This window comes from Lichenostomus cassidix, chromosome Z (genome assembly GCF_008360975.1).
Source record: "Lichenostomus cassidix isolate B80296 chromosome Z, HeHo_3.0, whole genome shotgun sequence".
NCBI classification, from domain to species: Eukaryota; Metazoa; Chordata; class Aves; order Passeriformes; family Meliphagidae; genus Lichenostomus; species Lichenostomus cassidix.
In genome coordinates, this window is record NC_139511.1 from 54149849 (window position 1) to 54172238 (window position 22390).

At 36.2% G+C, this 22390-nt stretch overlaps 1 protein-coding gene across 1 annotated transcript in view; it reads right to left on the reverse strand.

Annotated features, from left to right (window-relative positions):
* Window positions 1-2372: 2372 nt before the first annotated feature.
* Window positions 2373-22390, reverse strand: part of NLN (neurolysin) — a 38670-nt gene continuing 18652 nt past the window's right edge. Inside the window, exons 5-13 of the mRNA XM_085042015.1 lie at window positions 20411-20513; window positions 19548-19708; window positions 18109-18244; window positions 15636-16002; window positions 14041-14242; window positions 10074-10260; window positions 8812-8940; window positions 8225-8361; window positions 2373-3662 (exon numbers count right to left, since the gene is read on the reverse strand). Of these exons, the coding sequence (XP_084898141.1) occupies window positions 3528-3662; window positions 8225-8361; window positions 8812-8940; window positions 10074-10260; window positions 14041-14242; window positions 15636-16002; window positions 18109-18244; window positions 19548-19708; window positions 20411-20513 (1557 nt within the window). The 3' untranslated portion in view covers window positions 2373-3527. The remainder of the gene's footprint in view (window positions 3663-8224; window positions 8362-8811; window positions 8941-10073; window positions 10261-14040; window positions 14243-15635; window positions 16003-18108; window positions 18245-19547; window positions 19709-20410; window positions 20514-22390) is intronic.

Genomic DNA, 22390 nt, shown 5'->3' on the forward strand with positions numbered 1-22390 from the left:
TCCAGCAATCTCCATCTAACTTAACTACCTTGCACTACCTCCAAAGGTATCTGGGTATCATTTAATTTTTTCAGAGAGAAGCGTAACAACCAATAACCACCACATCTCACAGAGCAAACATTCAGATTGTTTTTACCATTTAGATTTGACCACATGACTTGCAGACAATCCAGAAAGAGCCTACATGCTGAACCTGTGTCAGACAACTAGACAGCAGGGGCTGCTGAGGCCATCACCTAGTCATCTTGTGACCCAGCCACATGCTCAAACCATGGTATCCTTTACAGTGAAGCAACAGAAAGAGAAAACCTGTTATCCACTTACTCAGTGGATAATAGGCACTCTCTCCCAAGTCTCTGATTTTACCCTTTCCCTATCCTTTGAAGCTTTTGTGGTGAAGTCAAAATCTAATTTGAATTTTTCTAAGACAAGAAAATAATAATCCTAAATACAGTGAAATCCAAAGAAGACACAGTAGTAACTTTAAAAGGCAGCTGTTTGTTACAGACAAAAACGACAAATTACTTTCTTGTTTATTGCAGTGAATACTTAAAGTTGGGTTGGAATAAACTTGGGCTTCCATAGTTTCGAAATTAAATTTAGTGGAAGCATGGGTCTAGCAACTCCAGAATAGGCTGGGCTTTGTCAGACATTTTGGCATGGTTTCACATATGTGATTGTTTCTGGCAGTGTCAAGGTACTCAACTCATGTTTCCAAATCAAAAGTGTTCCCTGTTTTACCTGGGGACTCCATGTCACAGCCTTAGAATAGTGTCAGAAAATGCTTTTTCCTATACAAAGTTTTATGCCTATTATAGACACGTGCAGAAACAGAAAAGATGCTTTCTCCAGGTTACTCTTCCATTCCAGGACCAGGTATTTACAATAAAAAATGTGACTATGGATTTAATAGAATCATAGAATAATTTTTAGCTGGAAAAAAAAAGTAATTTAGTCCAACCTTGATTTAGCTTCAGAAAGCTCCACAAAGCTGATATCAAACTTAGCAGGGAAGTTTGATATGTTAAAATTTTGTAAGGACTTCAGAACATATCCATTAGTCTTCTGTGTTGAGTGTAGTTTTAGCCATAGGCTGATGTGACTTAATTATTGCCTGGAACTGGCTTCTAAAGGAAGGAACTGGCTTCAAAAAAACAAATTACAGTAAATCCTATTCTTTTGGAACAGATACAGAACATAACACTTTCAATTTGTGGTTACAATAGGGTTTAGCTTTTTCCTCCTAATACACATGGACATCCATTTGCTGCTAATGTAACTGTACAATCACACAGGTATTTTCACACACATGTAATAGCAGATGTTCTCCTGCACTTCAGGATCTTAGCTGCTTCTAGATTGTACAGCACACAAGCACACACACTAAAAAGTAAGAAAATTCAAAACTCAATTAAATTGTCCTAATTACCATCAGTACAGTTCTAAATCTAACTTTTAAATTGCCACATGACTTCTTATCATCGTATGTTTTTGTCTACAATTATTGTACTTACAGTTATCTACCTTGATCCAAGACTGCTGATTTATGCAGAGAAAGGTCTCCCTCATGTGGAAATCTGCCTACTAACTGTAAAATAAAAACTGCATTTTGCTTCTAATAAAAGTTTCATTGCTTAGATTTGCAGATTCATTTGGAAGGCATTACTTAGTAAATTTTTTACCATCTTTTCATTCTTCAGACTGATCATTATAGTGTGAAAGAAAAAGACCTGTTGATAAGAATCACAAGAATTTTAAACATGTATAAAAAGACATCAAAATACTGGAAGTAAAAGAATGTAAGGGAAATCAATCTAGGCAAAATTCATAAGTTTTCGGATAATCTTGTATCCATCAGTTTCCTCAACTTTGAATTCTGGCTATGCTGAATACTGTTCAAGATGTTCTCATACATGTGATTTTCATGATGGAGCAGAACTGTGGCCTAAAACTGTAACTGACTATAAGAGTTAGATTTTACTTAGTTGTGTGGTCTGGTAAGACTATAGAGTTAATCTGTTTTGGCTACAAATAGTGACAATTCCCCACATCTAAACGGTGTCATTTGAAGGTAAGTCCTTTCAAGTTTTCAATTTCAGAAACTAATGAAGCTCCTTTTTAACTCCCCAGGTTGAATGCTTTAAAAGAACAAAAAGACGCAAAAAGAGAAAAGTTTCTCACTTTGAGAAACACAAATTGTGAAAATATTCCCGTCAGGTTTTTTCCCCTAAAACAAATTGACAGATTTGACCCAAAGTGAATGATATCAGTTTTCTTCTGCTAGACAAAAAAAGTCTTTTGAGTTGACCAGGCACATTTTCTTATTTCACTGTTAAACAAAAAAATAAAAACACCAACCAACACCAACCAGATGTAGTTCAAATGTCTAAAATGTATTGGCTAGTAAACAAAATTAAAAAGTTATTCATATACATGCTGCAATAGTAAAACCACAGTAACATATGATACCTAAGACAAGAAAAGTGCACTTGGATTAACAGCTTTATTTGGATGGTGTAGACTTGGCTTGTAAGACTCATTTTTCTTGTTCTTGCAGAAAAACTGCAGAATAATTCTTCGATTACTTTCACACTCCCACAGCTGAAATCATTCAATCTATTGCACTTTTTTGTAGCATCTCTGCATGCCACACTGGAAGGAACAAGAAAACTTTTAATTGGCTTTTATCATTCCCACCAGGAAGATCTTATTCCTTCCTTCCTTATTTGTGTCTCAAAATACTTAAACCAACTGAAGCCATTATATATGCTCAAGTACAACATTTCAATTCCAGTGTTGATATAATTTGGAAAACAAAGACCTGATTTGTCATCTTCAACAGAAAGAGCAAGCAGTGGAAGAACTGATAAAGTCATAGATTTTGGCTGATTTTGTTTTCCTTTTTAGTTATACTAAAGCAATGTACAAATAGTACAAAAATTTAGCATGCATGAGAATTAAGTCTGAAAGTATCACACAAACATCTCTGCTGTCAAGTTATCTGAGGCATGTTTTCAGTCTTGAAATTTGTCAGGTAGCTAGACTGAACCCAAACAATGACAAAATCAAACACACTTTATCTCCATCAGAGACACCAGTGAAACATCAATACAATAGAGAATAGAGAATAAGAATGAATCTGTTTCCTTTATTGCTGGTAGTCCTTTTTATCCCCTCTAGTTTTAAAATTCATTCAGAAGACATAATTTAAGTGCATCTACTAAAAGAGAAGCAAGGCATTAATTCCTCATACTAATTGGTATTAATTAGAATTATTTAGTAACAATTTAAAAAATATTACCATCCAAATTCCTCAGCTTCTTCACATCTCAAAACTTTCTCCCTGATGTGTTGAATTTTGTAGACCTATGAATGTTTTTTAAAAAGTCAAATTTTTATTTATACAATTAAAAAAATCATCAAAAAATGACCCAGTTTCCCTAGAGTGATACATAGTTAAAATGCAAAATACACTGACATTTCCAGTTCGTTCCATACATATATGCCATTACAAAGGAATCATAACTTTACTGAACTTGTAATCCCTTACTCAATAGGAAAGCTCTCTGGCTTGGTTTACGCTCCAAGAAATTTTGTAGCATATCCATTCCATCCAAAGATCCTCCAGGTTTCAAAATGAGGTTTCTGTATTTCATCCCAGCCTGATAGAAGGTAAAGCAGAAAGTTAGTATTTATTATCTTGCCAACTGCCTCTTTTTCTGCATTTGTTGCATATTTAAAAACCTACTCATGATAAAATGATAATTGGGTCAGAGTTACAAGGTGCTTATATAGCTTTAGTTGTAAGATATCAACATAACCTGAATTATAACTTTCCTATATCAATGTAACAATATATCAATATAACCTGAATCATAGCTTTCTATATCAATATAATTTGAATTATAGCTTTCTACACCTATATAACCTGGATTATAACTTTTATACTAATATAACTTCAATTATAACTTTGTATACAATGTAATGGCTATTATATGGTTAACCAGTTGCTTAATGCTGAACAGACAAAAAACATCACCAGGTGGATAGCTTCAAAGTTGGACAAGTATAGCACTAATGAGAAATTGGCAAATGTAAAGCCAATTAGCCACAGAATACAGAATTTAAACCAGTTAGAACCAGAGAGATCAAGTAACATCATAACTACCCATGATCCAAAGATGAAGGTGAGAAGTTCAGATGCACAGAAGGTCCTGGGAGCCTTCATTGGTGAAACCCCCATGACCACCCAACTGGGGAGGCGCAAGCAAGTGCAAAAGAGCTATTTATAACCATGAAATCATGTTATGTAAATTAGTTCCGGGGCATATATGATAATGTTATAGTGACATAGTAATACTAAGTGAAATTTAATGTATAAATAAACCACAGCACTTGACAAAGGTGGGTGAGCTCGGTGGAGAAATTCCCCTCACCTCCAGTGCTGCAATAAACAAATACCTGCTCTATAGACACCGGTCTATGGGGTTTTATTTCCAGCCTACCTTTTTGGGCATCAAACCAACTTTCCTCCTTCCAGATCTTCCTAATACCAAATTAGGATATACCAGGATATATCACAAGTTTGACTTAGATCTGCTGGAACAACTCAAGAGAGTAGAAATTTGACCAGTTCTAAAGAAATTATTTTTCTTGTGGTTTTACACTGGTTTTGAAGCTACGATCACAACTTGTCTGGCAGACATTCTATAAAGCATAAAGAATACTCAACCTCAAAATCTTCAGTGAAGGATTATCCCTGTGACTGACTGGCAGGAATAGGGAACCCATTATCTTTTTCTAACTGATGATTTCTCTTTCTTTAGTCTCTGTTTGGAGATCAGAGATGATACTTCAGAGGTAAGACAGGTACAGCACTGTGGAATGGCATGGCACATATATCCATATAATATATATAGTTGTACATATCATGCATACAAACACATCTAACTCACCTATTAAAGTATCTTAGATAAAATAAGACTTAACTCAGGTTTTAATTTCAGGAAGAAACATTATTGCTTCAGAAACAATGGATTCCTTTCAAAAAATAAATGAAGTTTCTGAGAAAATAGTAAATAATGAGGAGTTTCTTAACAAGAAATTATATTTTAAGGAACATATATATCTGGAGAATTCTGGGCTCCTGAGACATAACTATAAATGAGAAAATGTTATTTAGCATGCAGATGTCGCAGCTGTGTCTGATATTTAAGACAACGTTTTTCCTTTTAGTCAGTTTATATACAAATATACATTTCCCCCACAACTCAATACGGCACCACATTGCTTCCTCACTGTACTGTGAAAACAAGCATAGGTGTTTTTAAGTGATGGACTTCCATGACTTAATTTAACTACCATTTGCATTGTCCAAATTACAGCTGGAAAAAAAAAAAAAATTAAAACACCCTCCCTGATGCATTGCTTACACTTCACTATTTGTGCTAGTTTCCTGAACATCAGCAGCAAATGAATATATTATTCCTTGTAGTTTAAAAGTATTATTTCAGTAGACTTGAGTCTTTGCTTTTGTTCCTTCAGAGCCAGAACACTGCTCAGTTGTAGGGAGACCAGAAGTTATTTCAGATAATGTGCAAGAACTGAGGAGTGTGGCTACCAATTAAATTAATTGTTTGCTGAAGAATTTTTATAGATTCAGTCTCTGGAATTAGGTTGTATAATGGTTGCTCAAAACAGTAGAGGCTTTATTCAAACTGGAAGAAGTAAGGCAAACTTCTAAAAGTCCTGGTCGCAGTAACTTAACCATTTTTGTTTTCTGCTCTGCTGAAGACTAGTCTAAATCTAGATATAACAAGGTATGAGTAACTACAAAAACCATACTGTTATCTGGTATTTGTTTATAAAAAATTGTTTGTCCAATCCTGTGGGATGCTATCACACTTATTTGGGTTAAAAGAGAACTAATTTGAAGACAGCATTGAAGAGGGAGGGGAAAAATCTCCACAGCTATCTCTGAAATTATATCAGCATTCACGCGAAGTGTTGGTGTACAAAAATGCTAGAGAGTGAATGACACACATAAATAATCCATTTTCTTCCTCACTTCTTAGCCTAGATAACAGGCTTCACAGCAAAAGAAGCACTAGTCTTTCAGCTGTTCCACAAAAACATTCACTCAATAATTAATTTATTTTCAAAGCCTCCCATACACAGACAAAGAAAATAAAAAGTCTCACAAAAAATCAGAATAAAAAGCATCTGTCAGGAGAAGTAAAGGTAAAAGAGCAATTCTGGCAAACTAGACCTTAGGGTTTTGACTATACAGTCACTCAAAACAGAGTTTTGAGACTAAAGGGTAAAACTGATGGAACAAAAGTGTGATGACACTGGAGGGGTGTGGGCACGTCAGAACAAAAAACTGACACGAAGTCCCACAAGTTTGGCACCAGCACCCTTAACCATCTTTTCCAAATGTTAGCAGTTATAAAAACCAGCAAGTCTGACCCATCCTGAAATGCCATTTTTAACATCCACATGAACTACATGCCATTAAAAGTTACTTTGTTTACTCATTTAACTTGACACTTCTTTTCTACTCCTCTTACTCATGAGTGACCAGATTCCCAATGAATAAGCAGGTATGCTTATTCTCACATTTACCTGCCATGAATATGATGCCTAAAGCAGGCAATCTGAAACACAGGACTAGACAAAATTAGGAGTATAAAAAGCAGACAAATGCATTCAGGCCTCCAGGTACTTTCAGGCAGGCAAAGTCCCACTTGAAGGGACTACACCCAAAATGGGACACTAGGTCATGAGCCCTTCACCTTTTATAAGTTCTGTCCTGTTAGCATGGTCCCTAATTCTAAACTGGTCCCTAATTCTCCAATCACACCTTCAGGTGATGATGTTAACCACTCCAGGCCTGCTCCCCACCTTCCACCATTGTTCACATATTTTCAGGCCCTAGGGTGATGAATGTGTCCTTGGATCTCTATTCAGAGGGATCGGCTAAAGGTGCTGGGAACCGAGGTTTTTAGCATTTTGTAAGAAGCACAGAACTACATCAAGTTACAGATACACGAAGAGTAAAAAACTAGAAATTATCAAGGCATCAAATCCTTATTCCTTCACGATCAATCCTAACCTCCAAACCCTATGTCACTTCTTCTGTCAAACTATGAAGTTGGCTGCTTTTTTTCATAAAACCCCTTTTGGGTTTTGTTGGCCTAACCACTGCCTCAGTTTCACAGCCCTACCCTGCTGCTCTTTGCACTCCTCTATCTGCCCAGATCAAAATCCAATCTTGTTTACTATCTCCACCCTCTAGAGGACTGAACAGTTCTAGAAGCTCTGGTTGCTGTGATAAGGACAAGGAGGAAAGAAGGCAAATTACAGGAGAGGAAAAGGACAGTCATGCATTTTCTACTCTTTCCTTCATTTCTTTCTTGTATACTTTTATTGAAAGGAAGAACTAGTGGTGGTGGCTGAATCAAGAACACAGATAAGAGGATCAGGAAAACCAAAAGGTCTTTCCCATGATAGAACTCATCTATTTCATCTGCAGCACCTCAACTCAAGTCTAATACTATAATCTCTGAAAAATGTTGCCAGAATTGGCAGGACTAATAACCACATCATTAATTATAATTTTTTTTCTGCTGGAGGCAGAAGAGGCTGGAGAATTACACTAAGGAAAAAGGACCCAGTAAATCTAGAACCTCTTAGTAATTTGGACTTCAAAAGGGACTTGGGAGTTATACTGAAGATAAAACAATTTTCATGCTATGCTGTACTGTGACAGAGAAAGCTTAAAATAAATTCAGTTTTCTAAATAGTAACTACATAAAAGGACCACACAGTTGAGGTACACAAAATGTAATGGAAATGTGAAAGAAACAGAGCATCACTATCATACAGGTTTCACAGCAGATCAATCTGCTTTTGCAATGGAGGAATGCTTTTTCAGTCTAAAATTACAGAGGAAGGCATTACACAAGGTAACACAACAGCTTAAAAGTGCTACAGTATTAAATATATGATGATGTAAGAATTGTATTAACATCCAATCACTCTTGGAAATTTTAAGATTATTTTATAGAAGTTACTTTTACACCTTTTTTTGTTGTTGATCCGAACTTGACAAGTGCAGAAGTAGTACTTGAGAATGTTATACTTATGGATCACGACAGCAATAGATGTGGTTTCTGAGACAAAGTGCAACAGAAGTATTTATCAAAAAGTATTCATCACCTACCTTTGGATTCATTATTCCTTCTTGCTTAAAGCAGCTATAAAAGATATCCATGGAAAACACTTCACTCCACAGGTATCCATAGTACTGACCATCATAACCACCTGCCAAATGTCCAAAAGTAGCTGGCATGTTTGTTCCTTGAAAAGTAGATTAACATCAAGTTACTGAAATCAATTACAGTTACATCTTCGATGTATACTTCAACATTAAATGAATAAGGAATTTATATCCACTACTTTGAAACTTTTAACATAAAGGGTGTGAGTATGCCTTAAAGTACTGGACATACTCTGTTGAAAACAAACCAAACTTCATCCCACACAGATGTAACAGAACATCTGGAGTGGAATTCACGTTAGGTACTATAAAATATATCCTGTCAAAGGGTGAGTTTTATGTTTACATTAATCTTCCTTCAGAAGAGATCATTAAGATCACCCTAAGTTTCAAAAGAATTATTTCAGCTTCATAAAGTAGATTATTCCATAAACAACTCTGTTTTTTGTATGGCAAGCATTATTGGGAAAGAAAGGCAAGTTAAATTGAACCATTTGGACATGTTGTATAAAATCTCCATACTGACATACCTGGCGTGGCAGGAATTCCTAGAATCTCCATACAATATTTAGCATACTCATCTGCTGGGTCAACAGACGGCTTTGTGTGTAATGCCTGGTCAACTTTGCTCAAGACAATCTGACGGAGGGTTAAAAGGCCTATTTGGGTAAAAACATTTGAATAACCAGAGTCAAAATAGCTGGAGTGTCATTTGCATCTTTCCTTTAAAGACCTCAACATGCATACTAAATTATTAGCATTTTGGAATTGCATAATTTCCATCTGAATTACTCCAGTTACAAAGTGTTGAGAGGCATAGTTTTAATAAAGGAATGACCATGTTAAGCTCCATTTTTCAAATGGGATTTTCCTCATGGATCGAAGCTAAAATAAAACAGGTATTTTAAAAGCAAATTTTAATATTTAAATATTTTAAGCTGTCATGATTTACCATATATCATTTCATTCAGGGCCTGCACAGTTTATCTACCTTAAGACACTTCAAAGGACATCAAGAACTGCTGCTGCAGCTGCTGTAAGCTTTTTTTGAGAAGGTACAAGAGATGAACCTTTATTCAGACAAAATGCTTCTGCAGCTAGAGTCTGTCCAAGCCACAAGGACAAAGACTTCTTGTTCAAGATAGGAAAGCAGTATAAAATAAACAGGAGTAGCTTAATGACGAATTTTACCATAAATGGGAATATCTTATTACAAGAATAACGAGGTGAGAGTGATAGAATAATAATGACATGATAGGTAATGACGTGAGATTACAATCTTAGTTTGGAGATACATGTAAGGTCTGCAACAGTTCTGTCTGGGCTATATTATGTCTGTTCAGTAAATTTGCAAATAACTTTCGTATCTGTCAATTGTCGCATGCAAATCAAATGTAGACAATACATGTATTCCTGCACAGGGCCTGTTCTGGAGTACAAATAACATAAAAACAAAAAACCCACAAAACCCACACCAGACCACAACAGACCACTCTCCTTCACCCAGCACACACACCACCAATTTTAAACAAAGCTGATAGGTAAAAAAGTTCCACGGAGAGGAAAAGTATTTTAGTCCTGTAGGGAGCCTGAAAAATCAGACCAGCTACTGCTCCTGCAAAATGTTCTATATATCATCATAGCCTTTATTAGTGGGGGTACTCATACAAATAAACCCAGAAAGACAGTGGTAAGCGTATATAAGAAATTGACTAGGCTTGTTATGTTTTGTCAGTTTTTAAAATTATATACTTTTATACATATCCTGTGGGGAGAAAAGGCAGAAAGATACCTGTATTAGCAAGTCTAGAGGCAGCAAGTTTCTCAAGGAGAGTGTCTCCGACATGGGTCGCATCTTTGTAATGTCTTGACATCTGTTGTAGTGGCTCTTTTTCCCACACCCAGTTCTCAAACATTTGGGAAGGTACTTCTACAAAGTCTGTTTCCACATTAGTTCCGCTAAACCTCGCAAAATCAGTCTAGAAAAAAAAGCCATTGAATTAAAGTAAAATAGAAGCCAAGATTTCTAGCAGAATATTACATTTCAGATGTCAAAATTTCAGTGTAAATCACAATAAAAGGAATTATTTTAACAGACCAATAATAATAATAATAGTAATAATTTACAAATGAAATTTAAAGAAAGGAGGAAAAAATCAGATATAAGACTATTATCCAGGAATAAAGTACACTACTTAGTAGTTATGCACTGCATTTCCTACTGGTGTAGAACAGTACTTCAATTTTTTTAGTATTATTGATTTTTACCTTTTAGGTTATGACAGGAATAAAAATGTTTTCATGCTGTCTTGTGACAATGATATAACTGGTAAATTATTATAGAATTTTGTTGTATTTCCCCAGAGTAAAATAATAAACTCCAACCATACACTTAAGTTATTGTATTGCAGTCGTCTACCACACTGATTCACAGACTTTACTTAACCAACTTATTCTATTGTGTTGCCCTATTTGTCTTAATTAGTGACATATGTGGTTAACATACGACACAGTTTTTTTAGCCAGTAATAGACACTCTGAAATAAACAAATCCTAGCAACCTATCCATGAAAAGTTTTCAAATCTGGCACTTTGATAAAGGAATCTTTCCTCTGAAAGCCAAACACATTAAAACTTTATTTTAGTATCAACAATAACTTCATGTTTAAGAAACTCCCCCAATACTAATTTTGAAGAAAAGTTTGTACAGTTCAGAATCTTCATTACAATATATTCTAAATCCCAGTATTTCTAAAAAGTAAGCTCTGAAAGACAGCTGTTCAAATACACAGAAATTATTTGGTTTCACAGCATCATAAAGGCTAGAAAATACTTTTAAGATTATCAATTACAACCACCAACCCAGCATCACCACCATGTTCACCATTAAGTTGTTGACATATGTCCTCAAGAACCATATCCACATGTTTTTTGAATGCACCCAGGGATGCTGACTCCACCATTTCCCTGGGCAGACCATTTAAAAGCTTTACAACTCTTTCAGTGAAAAAAAATTTTTACTAATATCCAATCTAAACCTCCCCAGGTGCAACTTAAGACCATTTCCTCTTGTCTTGCTGCTGGTTGCCTAGGAGAAGAAGCTGACTGCCACCTTGCTTCAAGCTCCTTTCAGTTGTAGATAGCAATAAAGTCCCCCATGAGCCTCCTTTCCTCTAGGCTAAACACCCCCAGCTCTTTCAGCTGCTTGTCACAGGACTTGTGCTCCAGACCCTTCCCCAGCTCCACTGCCCTTCTCTGGACTCACTCCAGCACCTCAATGTCCTTCTTGCAGTGAGAGGACCAGAACTGAACACAGGATTTGAGGTGTGGTCTCACCAATGCTGAGTACCAGGGCAGGGGACAATTCCTGCCCTGGTCCTGCTGGCCACACTATTGCTGATCCAGGCCAGGATGCCATTGGCCTTCTTGGCCACCTGGGCACACCCTGGCTCATGTTCAGCTGCTCTCACCAGCACCCCCAGGTCCTTTTCCACTGGGCAGCTTTCCAGCCACTCTGCACCAGCCTGTGGCACTGCCTGGGGTTGTTGTGACCCAAGGGCAGGACTCAGTACAGGGTCTTGTTGAACCTTATGCAACTGGTCTGCCCAGATCCCTCTGCAGAGCCTTCCTACCACCACTCCACCCTTGTCTAGTAGTAAGTCTACCTCCTCTTGCCAGCTCAATTTTATTTTTTCCCCCTTCTCGTCAACATGCTAAAAAGACATTTTAAGCGCTAAAAGAATTCTCATTGTCCTCTCTAAGAGCTGTTGATATTCTTACAGTCCATCCTCCACTGCGGAAGAGATGCTCACAGGATTTCAGGCTTTTGAACTTACTGTCTTGCAGGGTTATCAAAAAAGCATGTGTAATACAGGACACAACCTTGAACTGACATCTGTGTCACATGCATGTGTCTTCCTCTCGTGTCTTCAGAGTAATAACACAAAAGGAGTAAAACTTGTGACTTCTTTTACTCTTGTAGGCTGCTCAAATCCATTGTTGCAACAAGCTGGCCCTTCTTACTGTCCCTGCTGAATAGCAACTATGAAGAAAAGCTAGGAAGCATCAGTTTCAGGGAAGAAATGGTGATAGAAGTGGCTAGAGCAAAAGGCAAGTGGCCTTCAGATACCTTCATTTACGAATACACAAGTGCCCCCACACTAACAAAACGTACCAAGACATTTGGTTCAAGTTACTTCAAGAGCTCTCCTTCCTGAGCAGCATAAACAAATCCCCTCCCTGCCCTGATCTCACTCTCCAACCGTATATCTCACTTTTCCAGTATATTACATCAAGTATCAGACCTTTACCAGCAGCTCAGAAATTCCCTCCCAGTCTTATCCTTGCACAGCACTTAAATGTCAAGTCTTAACATGCTTAAACAAATCACCATATGAAACAAGACAGTCCTTTGTAAACATAAATTCCAGAGGACAGGATGTTCTTATGTGGGACTAGCAAGTCTGCACACATACAAATAACTATTTACATACAATACAGGAGAAGTACACATGGCAACTGGGCACACAGAAAACACCAGAGCAGTGCGAGAGACAACTGGAAAGCAAACCTCCCTGATCTGTGTGCAATTCCATAGCAAGTGAAGTACATATGCATTGGAATTGCTGGCTTTGGATGCTCAGAAGGGATTCCAAAATACCCAGACACATCCTCACTGGTTGTCAAAATGTTGCAGTCAGTTTTGCAGTGTTTTATATCAACGCCAAATGTGTTTCATTTATAAACACCTTCTATATTGTCTAGGTTTCATTCCTCAATTTTTGATATCAGAAACACCTATCACAGGGTAAACATGATAAAATAATATTTTTACCTGTAAGATGATTAAAAAATATCTAAGCAAAATATCCCTTATTAACTCTGGATTTAATATAGGGATTTCTGTGATGACATTCTTTATTTATTCTGCAGTCCCAGTCTCTAGGATTAGGGTCAAGAATTAAAATCTAATGTGGGTCATTTTTACTTGATTTTATTATTTGGTACTTGTTTATACAGAAGATGAAGGAAGTGCCATATAAAATCTGAATTTGTAGATAACTGTGAATTTTTTGGTGTGTGAATACTGACACACCTCTTTCTGAAATAATACAATTTTCATTAGACTAATAATTTATCATCTGGCAGTATCAACATTGTATGTAAGTAAAAATGAAAACAGCAATTTTACAACTTTATTGGTATCTTGATGAAAAACCTGAAACTACCTTCTGTTGTTTCTGGTTACTGCAATAAACCTAATCTGTCAGAGAGAAGAAAATAAAATAGCTCAGGCAACACCTGTTTTATGCTTGTCAAGAGTGATAGCTCTCAACAGTACTAATGCCAAAATGCTGGAGGTCATCTAACTTCAGAAATTATTTTCATTCCTAGGTACAGCAACCTTTCCTTTTGTTTCTGATACCTAGTGTGAAACTAGAAGTAATAAAAAGCCCTTTAAACAAAGCCATGACTGAGCATCTTCTCACCTTACACATGTACCTATCATGATTAAATAGACCCCTGCATGATGCAAATACAAAAGCACATGTTGCTATGAAAATATTTTTCATAATAAGGCATATTTGTTGCTTTTAAATAAATATTAAAACAAAAAAAGAACCTGACACTTTAAAAAATAATCAAAACTCTGCATAAATGCTTTACTAAAATTACAAACCACCAAAACAGACTTATACTTCTCTTTGAGACAGTGGAGAAAGAAGTAAGTCTTACACTGGAATAGAAACATCACTCACCTGTGCACATATCTGATGCATTACATGACCAAATTCATGGAAGTAAGTCTTTACTTCGTCATGTCGCAGCAACGATGGATGGCCTGACGCCGGTTTTGTGAAGTTGGTTACCAGAGCAGCTACAGACATCAATCTGCTGCCATCAGAGAGAAGACAGCCGGGTTGTAGACCAAAGCAGGCTGCATGCCCATACTTTCCCTCTCTGTGTAAGAAAATATATCAGATACTATCTTCAAATCACAAGCCTGCTCACCAGAATGGCGAAGCCTATTCAAGAACAGGGACAGTCAGTCAGTGTCTCTACCCAAAGTTTTACACAAAAAATGTACATCTTTTCATTACTTCTAAGACTCACTAAGTTAAGAGCACAACGGGAAAAAAGGCCCTTGTACTTCACACTGAAATCACAACAGTTCAAGATTCCCAGCAGCATTCACAAGAATCTGGTTTTTACTGAAATGCTTAAAGTATATATACGTTAGATGTCAACTGTGTTTTTTACTGCTACTGCAACAAGAAGGACTAGGTTCTGTTCTCTGATGCAGTATTTTTTTTTTATTACAGGAGACTAAAGAATACAGTACATTGTATTTTCACTGTGATACAAGAGTTTAAAGAAAAATTACTTTGAAATTTTTGCCCTAAACTATTCAGTCAACTATTCAGATTAAGTCAGAGAACTCTTACTAACACATACCTTCAGCAATTCACAAGATATATGTAAAGGTGGAAGCAGGTGAACACCTGAAGGTGAGCAGGTGGAAGCAGGTATGCTACTGTATAAAGATTAGTTTGTGTACTACTGTATTGAGTAATTTAATTTTCTCAGGCCAGAAAACCTTTAATCAACTTACATGAAAAAAGACTATCAACAAATTTATATAATGCTAAATACTAATCTAAAAAACCTTATACCAAAGCAAACAAAACACTAGCAATGAATAGCCAAAAAGGACTAGCTCAGAATAAATCCTGTCAAATCAGTCTAGTCTCCTAACATTTGATAAAACACAGATGATGGTGTAAATAGCTTCAAAGAGAGCTGGAGAGCTACAGAGATCAACATGGAAGTAAATCTGAATGGATGCTCAACAGGAATCTGTTCTTGGTACTCATCTAGTTGATATTATCTTTAGCAGTCTGGACAATGGGGTATAAAATACACCTAAAGTGTAAAGAGGAACTGGCAGAAACTAGGAACACTTGGCAGACAGAAATATAATTGATCTGAGCAGGCTGGAGTAACAGTTCAACAGAAATGAAAATTAAAACCCAGTATTACATTAGGAAGGAGAAAAGTTCATAGATGCAAAAAGTTATGGACAACTGAGTAGACAGCAGTGCTATCAAAAATATGAACAAAGTTGTGATGCTTCATAAAATGAATATAAGCAAGAAATATGGAAATACTTTAAAAAAATTAACATTAAAAAACCTGAACAGAGTCCAGAGGACAACTTAATGAACACAGTAATAATCTTGTCAGTGAAACAAATACTTACTTCCAAATGCATTTAATTTTAACCACACAAGCAGCAACCTATTAAGACAAATTCCATTTTAAACAGATAAGCAAAATGCTAAGTCATAATTACCTGGGGTAAAGATCCAAATAGAACTGCCCTAACATTTCTCCTGTTGATTTATCCTTTACTGCATAAAGAGTAACACTGTCATGCCAAACATGAGGACTTTCTATTTCCTCAAATTCAAGTCCCAGCAGCTTTTGGTAAATGTTCAGTAAGCCTTCTGTAACAGCCTCAATTGGGAAGTATTCCTTCAATTTTTCTTGATCAATGGAGTACTTCAGCTCTTGAGTTTTGTTCATGTAATAATGAAGATCCCACGCATTGATTCTTCCATCATAATCAAAGTTTCTTTCTTTACATTCCTTTTTCTTCAGATCTAGAATGAATTGCCTTTCTTCCTCAACCAGTGGCTTTAGCTTCTTACTCAAATCATCTGAAATAAAGATTGTCTTGGAGTCAACTTCCATGATCTTTACTATAATGTGTATTCCTGTAAAATACACTGGACCCTTCAACCCTTCAACCCTTCGAGTACATGCTCCACAAGTGGATGTTTTCCATTCATTGGCCAACAGCAAATAATATCTGGTTTCTTGTCCTAAGGAGTCTTAATTGCAGGCATGCTATGATATAGTATTCCATGTAGGACTAAGAGTGCTGTGAAGGGTTTTGGTAAATTTAGAACTTTTCCAAGACATCAGAAATGAAAAGTAACACGAGACACTCATGCTTGGATCCTTTGATTTTACCTCATCTAATCTCAGCCAAACGCTACAACTACTATTAGTTACTGGAAGGAAGTGCAACACAAAATTCAATATTTCTAACTAAAGTCCCTTAAAAAACCAAGAGACTCAAGAGTTCTTGCCTTATAGGACGGCTGGTGTCTAGACTAGCAAAGCCTCTGCATATTAATCTCCATGATTCAAATTTCTTCCGATATACTTTTCTCAGACAAGAAGGCATCATAGTACTATGAAGCACACATATTGAATATAAAATATTTAAGCTTACTGAAACTTCCATACAGTACATATTGTGCTTATTTTCTTGTAAATATTTCTGGTTTATAAGAAACTTTTTTCTTCATTAAGAATTCATGCTAATGTTCATTGTTGATACCTAGAGTGCAAAATTTAGGAATTGCCACCCCTGTTTCTAGGAAGACTTTAAGGCATTAAATGCATTTACATGATTGAAATACTGTTTGCAGCTTGTACTGTGCTAACTTCAGAATATGTCATAGGAGAGACTATTCTTCTTCCTAGACATAGAATCAGTTTACGAACATTTGATTTAAAACATGGATAGGAACAAAGTAGAGCAAAATACACTGTCATGCTTATAGCTGAGGATATATGAAAAGAACTAAATTAAAAGTGATGATTAATTTGATGTATATTCTCCCTCTGTGAAAGTTACCATGAAGCATGATTAAGAATATAAAAGTATCTGATCTCATACTGTAAAAAGCAGCTGCCAAATTATGTGTGTCAACTGCAAAATAAATGAAAAAACACAGTATAACAATAATATAATGGAAAAAAAAATCCAAAGTACTTAAAGTACACTTTAAAAAAATCTCACATTTGATAATAAATCAAAAGTAAGTATGATTTAACTATCAAGCATACTGGTAATTGGTATTGCCAAATATGGATCTCATCTCATGCAGGATCATTTCAGGAGAAATGCAACAGAATTACTGGTTTGGAGAGAGAAGCATTTGAACCTCTTTATTGATGCATAAACACAAAAAAAGCCACTACCAACAAATATACCTTATTTTTGTACTAATTTATTTGAGGAGTTGCATGATACATCAACATCCACTCCCCCAAGTGCTGTTAGGACACAGTAATAGAGGAACGCATACTATTCTGCGGAGCTACATAATTCTAGAAAGTAGAGGTCAACTCCACTCACAAGAGCCTGCTGACATCAACAGGATGACTCCAAATTCATAAACTACTATGCTTAAAATTTTCAAGATATCTCTGTTTTCAGATAAAATTCCATTACAGGGCTTTTGAATTCCAGATCTAATTCATCACTCCAAAAGTAATTTTTTAATCCAGCTCATGGAAGTTGCTTCATTACATACTGTAATCTTTCATCATACTTAATGCTGCTGTATCAGAAAAAGACACTAAGGCTACAGATACACAAAAACTGGGAATTAAAAGCTGCAGTTTTGATGCAGTCTCTTGAACAGATAAAATTGCTTAAGCTGCACATGTTGCTCTGGTCCTAAATTAGGATAACTGCATTTTGGGGTAGAGAAAGACTTAACCACTTGCTTATACTGGCAGTCAGAAAGTAGTTTTTCTCAGAACCAGCCCTGTGCTTCCTGATTTGGAGCAATTGAATTTGTACAGCTATGGTCTAAAAAATATATGCCAGAACAGAGGCAGCAGAGTTCTTTTTCTTGCTAAACCTCGTGGACATTGTGACCCAGTTATGTATTTAAATTCATCTTGGCTGAGGAGATATGTTGCTACATTAAATATACAAGTATTGCTTATAAATATGAACGAACCTAAGAAGGTTGTTACGTTCTCTGTGCTCTTCGCAGTGTTTACCTCCAGGACAAAGTTGGCATGTGTATTATAACCAAGAAGCTCTGCTACTTTTGCCCTTAGTGGGAGCAATTGCTGCAGAATTTTTGTGTTCTCCTGAAAAAAGAAGGCCAGCAAATTTGTAAAATGAAACCAGAAAACACATGTTATCAAAACAAGTATCTCAATAATATCTGTAATCCTATGAAACAAAAGACATTTCAATTGAAACACTTTAAGATAAAAATACAATGTAACCTACATTTAGTTAGATTATTGGAATTTTTTTTCTCAATATTTGACTGCAGGTAGCTGGTTTTCCAGTTGACCTCATTTGTTACTCTCCTTATTATAACTTATCCTTTTTAATTAATCAAAATATACATAATTTCCTTTTAGGATAATAACAAATCTTTGCTGTTGTGAAGAGTTTACTTCCTTTATCAATCATTTATATGAAATCATTTATGATAACAGGGAAATTGCTAACAGCAGACTTGATTGCTTCTTAGTGATGAGGACAGATTGCTAATCTATTATGTCAACATTCAAAGCTTGTTTGCAAATTTCCTTCTTTTGCCACTCTGACAATAGCAGTCAGAGAAAGATTTAAAACACAAACCCCCAGATCTTGACGAATACTCAAGAAGCTGAAAACATAACTGTGTAAACCTCTAGTTCTAGAAAAACTGAGATCTCTCAGGGGAAAAAAAACCCCAAACGCTAGATTTGAAGGTTGTCCCTTGTTTTATCATCAAATCTCCTTATGTCTGTACACTTGCAAAGTGTTCTGTTCCTGGTGTAATTTTATCTTATCTTGTACTCATCACATTTCCCAGCATTTCAAGCATAAAAGCTTAACTCTGCCATTGTTCTCTAAAGCACAGCTGGTACAGTATAATTCTCTGAACAACACATCTTTTATCCATTCAACCATTTTTTTTATTTTGTACCTGTCTAGTTGTGCACATATGCAATCCGTTAAGTTCACATTTAATCACCTGTATTTATAATTAAAGCCTGTGCTTAAATAACCTCTCTCTATTCTGAAGAACCCCAAAGGACTACAGAAGCCACAACTGAAGCCACAATCAGACATCCTTTTCTGTGAGAAAAGTGTCAGTAAGCATCTGCAGAACAGTGTAGGGAAATTTCACAAAAGATCAAAATCCCACTTCTATTAACAGCACCACTTGAACATTAAAATACATACAAATTCACACACACAGAGGCAGATCATCAACTTCTAAGGTCTCAGGACATCAGAATAAATTGGAGCAACGAACTCTTAAAGATCATGCTGATAAGTTTTGATTTCATAAAACTATACAATATGCAAAACTCAAACATAACATTTGAATGTCTATCTCTGTTTTTCAACTCTGTCACTGCACTGTAGAATAGTCAATACACAACGTACCTCTTTGCATCTTGAGTTAAAGGCAGATTCCATTATTCTCCTGGTTTCTGAAATGCAGCACTTCTTCATAACAGGAAAATAGTGGGGATACTTTAAGGTAACTTTATATTTGTCTTTCTCAGTCTTCTCTAAACTGTTAATAAAGTCATCAGGAAGGCCATCTGTAGAATACAGTTTAATAACCCATGTTTACCAAAATTATCTACTCCCCTGTTTTTGTGAGACTGTTGCATTTGTTTTGCTGCAATCTACTTTGACATCAGAAATCTCTACAGAAATATACCTCTTTCTACAACTATTTGGTAAAACTTTTTCAAATTCCACCAAGCAAAACAAAATTTGGGAACAACTGCAAGCAAAAGAGAAATACATGTAAGGGTACCTGATAAATACTGAATGACACAAAAAATCTCCGTTATTAGAGCATATTTTATGTGATTCCCTTCAGACAATGAATCCCCAAATTCTCTGTCACATGAAATCTCTAGCTTGGTTTAAATTACTGAATTAGTTAAAATGTATTGAAGGACTAAAAAAAGCTTTCCCAATAATTACATCTAATGTAATGCACAGGGAATTGCTTGATGATAGCCAAGGAAAGGAACAGAGTAAAGTTATGCTAAAGAAAGTAGGACCAATATGCTAACTTCATGCAAGGCAAACATCTCAGGAAGCAGAAACGTATGAAGACATCATGAACACCCACAAAAGATAACTCTATATTGATTCTGGAGAAGGACTAAAGAGAAACAGAAAAGACTGGGAAACTGTCAGAATTTCACTTGATCTAACCATTACTCATGGGGCAAAAACCAGTTAAACTGGAAGGTTGAAAAAAGAGAAACAGCAAGCATACTACTCACCAAGTTCTTCCTTAGAAAATACAAGAAATGTGTTTTCCTCATTCAGGTTTTTGTTAAAATCTATACACAGCTCATTCAATTTTTTCTTCATTGTCTTTATTTCCTGTATCGGGAATAAACTGAACTTAGTGGAAAAACAAAAATCGAAATTGGCAATTTTTATCCTCCACACGAGCAACATCTCATTTTATTTCAGATAGGCTCTCTACTAACCAACAGTAAACACTAACCAACACTGGTTGAGGACTGAGCAACAAACACATTGCAGGTAGCATCATAACCTTCCTTTAATGCTTCTTCTGGTCCTGAGTAGTATTGTTGCCAAGGGCTATTGCTCCAACATTTTAAACTCTGATCAGAGGGGGTTGAACAGATTAAACACACTCACTGAACAGTTTTATGTGCTAACACTCAATTATTTTCTTTTATTTGAAAAGCTAAATTACAATTTTAAGTGTAAAAATGTCCTCTAAAATCAATGAGAATGAAGGGAGTAAAAATGCATGCAACCTACTCAAAAACACTGCTTTGGAATTGTATGGGTATGGTATGACAGACAGAAGAGGCTGCTCTCACAATATAAGGCCATTCCAAAACCTTTTTTAAAACCCTGATATTCAAGATTCTAAAACATTTTCTAATACACCTCATAACAAGTTTCTATACCTTACTGTCTAGTTAAAAAAAAAAAATAGTAGTTATCAGTAAGAGAATGCACACCAAATAAAAAAACTTGGCAAAGATTACCATTAGCCATTTTTTTAACCTAAATATAATTCAACTATTGTATCCTAAAGAATTTCAAAATACCTTCAGAGGCATCCAGTAATATTAAACTGTGAAAATGCACACCAAACTGTTCTCACTAGCTGAAGGATGTGGATGAAGAATGATTATTTTCTACAAAGGGTTAAGTCTATTCAACAGTCAGAAATAAAGGTCATAATAAAGTCAGAAATATCACTCAGAATTTGAAGGTAACTATGTTGGCATCTGTAGAATCCCAGAAGATAAGGGCCTAGTGTGTATGTCTCAAACACCAATAGCAGGATAGCTACGGCGCCAACCAAGGACTGTAGGTAACAACAGCCAAGGACTGTTGGCAACAACATGCTGTGAGAAAGAACAAGATGTGACTGGACAAAGGGCCATACCGAGGTAGGACAGCACTTTTCTGGGACAAATGTCCTTGACCTAGCTCCTTGAGATAAACACAACTCAGAACAGCAAAAAGACAGGAATGAGGTGGAGCAACATGCCTGGAATGTAGAGGGGGAGGAATAAGACCACCGAAGATCCCTAAAGCCCTCTGACCCATTTCCAGAAAAGTCTAAAGAACAGACTGTGCATGATGACTAACTTACCTAGAAAGTGCAAAACTTTTCCCAGGGCAAGGAAAGCTTGTCTATATAACAGTACCCCCATCCAAGCCCAGGCAGTGCCCCCAGGACTCTGGACACCTTGTCAGTCAGACTGATGCTGAAGGCATGAATGGTGATCTGTCCTTCTCCCTTTCTTCTTTCTCTCTCCCTCTCTTTAATTCATTTATATCTCTGCCTTTCCCCTTTTGGTCTACCCCCTTTATCCAAAACCCACTCCCACATGCTTATACTAGGTCAGGGACTAACATACCAATTTCCACGCCAAATATACAATTTACTAATAAAACTTTGTAAGTTTTTGCAGACCCTTTGATTTTGTTGTTCTTTTCAGCAACAAGCATCTATGTGAATCTTGGGTGGTCCCTTCCCCTTAAGTGTGGGATGCCACAGCATCCCAGATGCTGACAATTTTACTTCCTAATTTTCTGAAGTGACAATTGCTTTCCAAGTCAGTTCCGCCCTAATGAAGAAAAGTTCTCAGAGCAGCTTGTTTTCTCCTTAGACTTACTTTGATTTTTTTTTTCAGGTGAAATGCTAAAATCTTGGACAGGTTTTACAACACCAGTTAACTGAAACTAGCCTAAGTGTATGTTTGCAA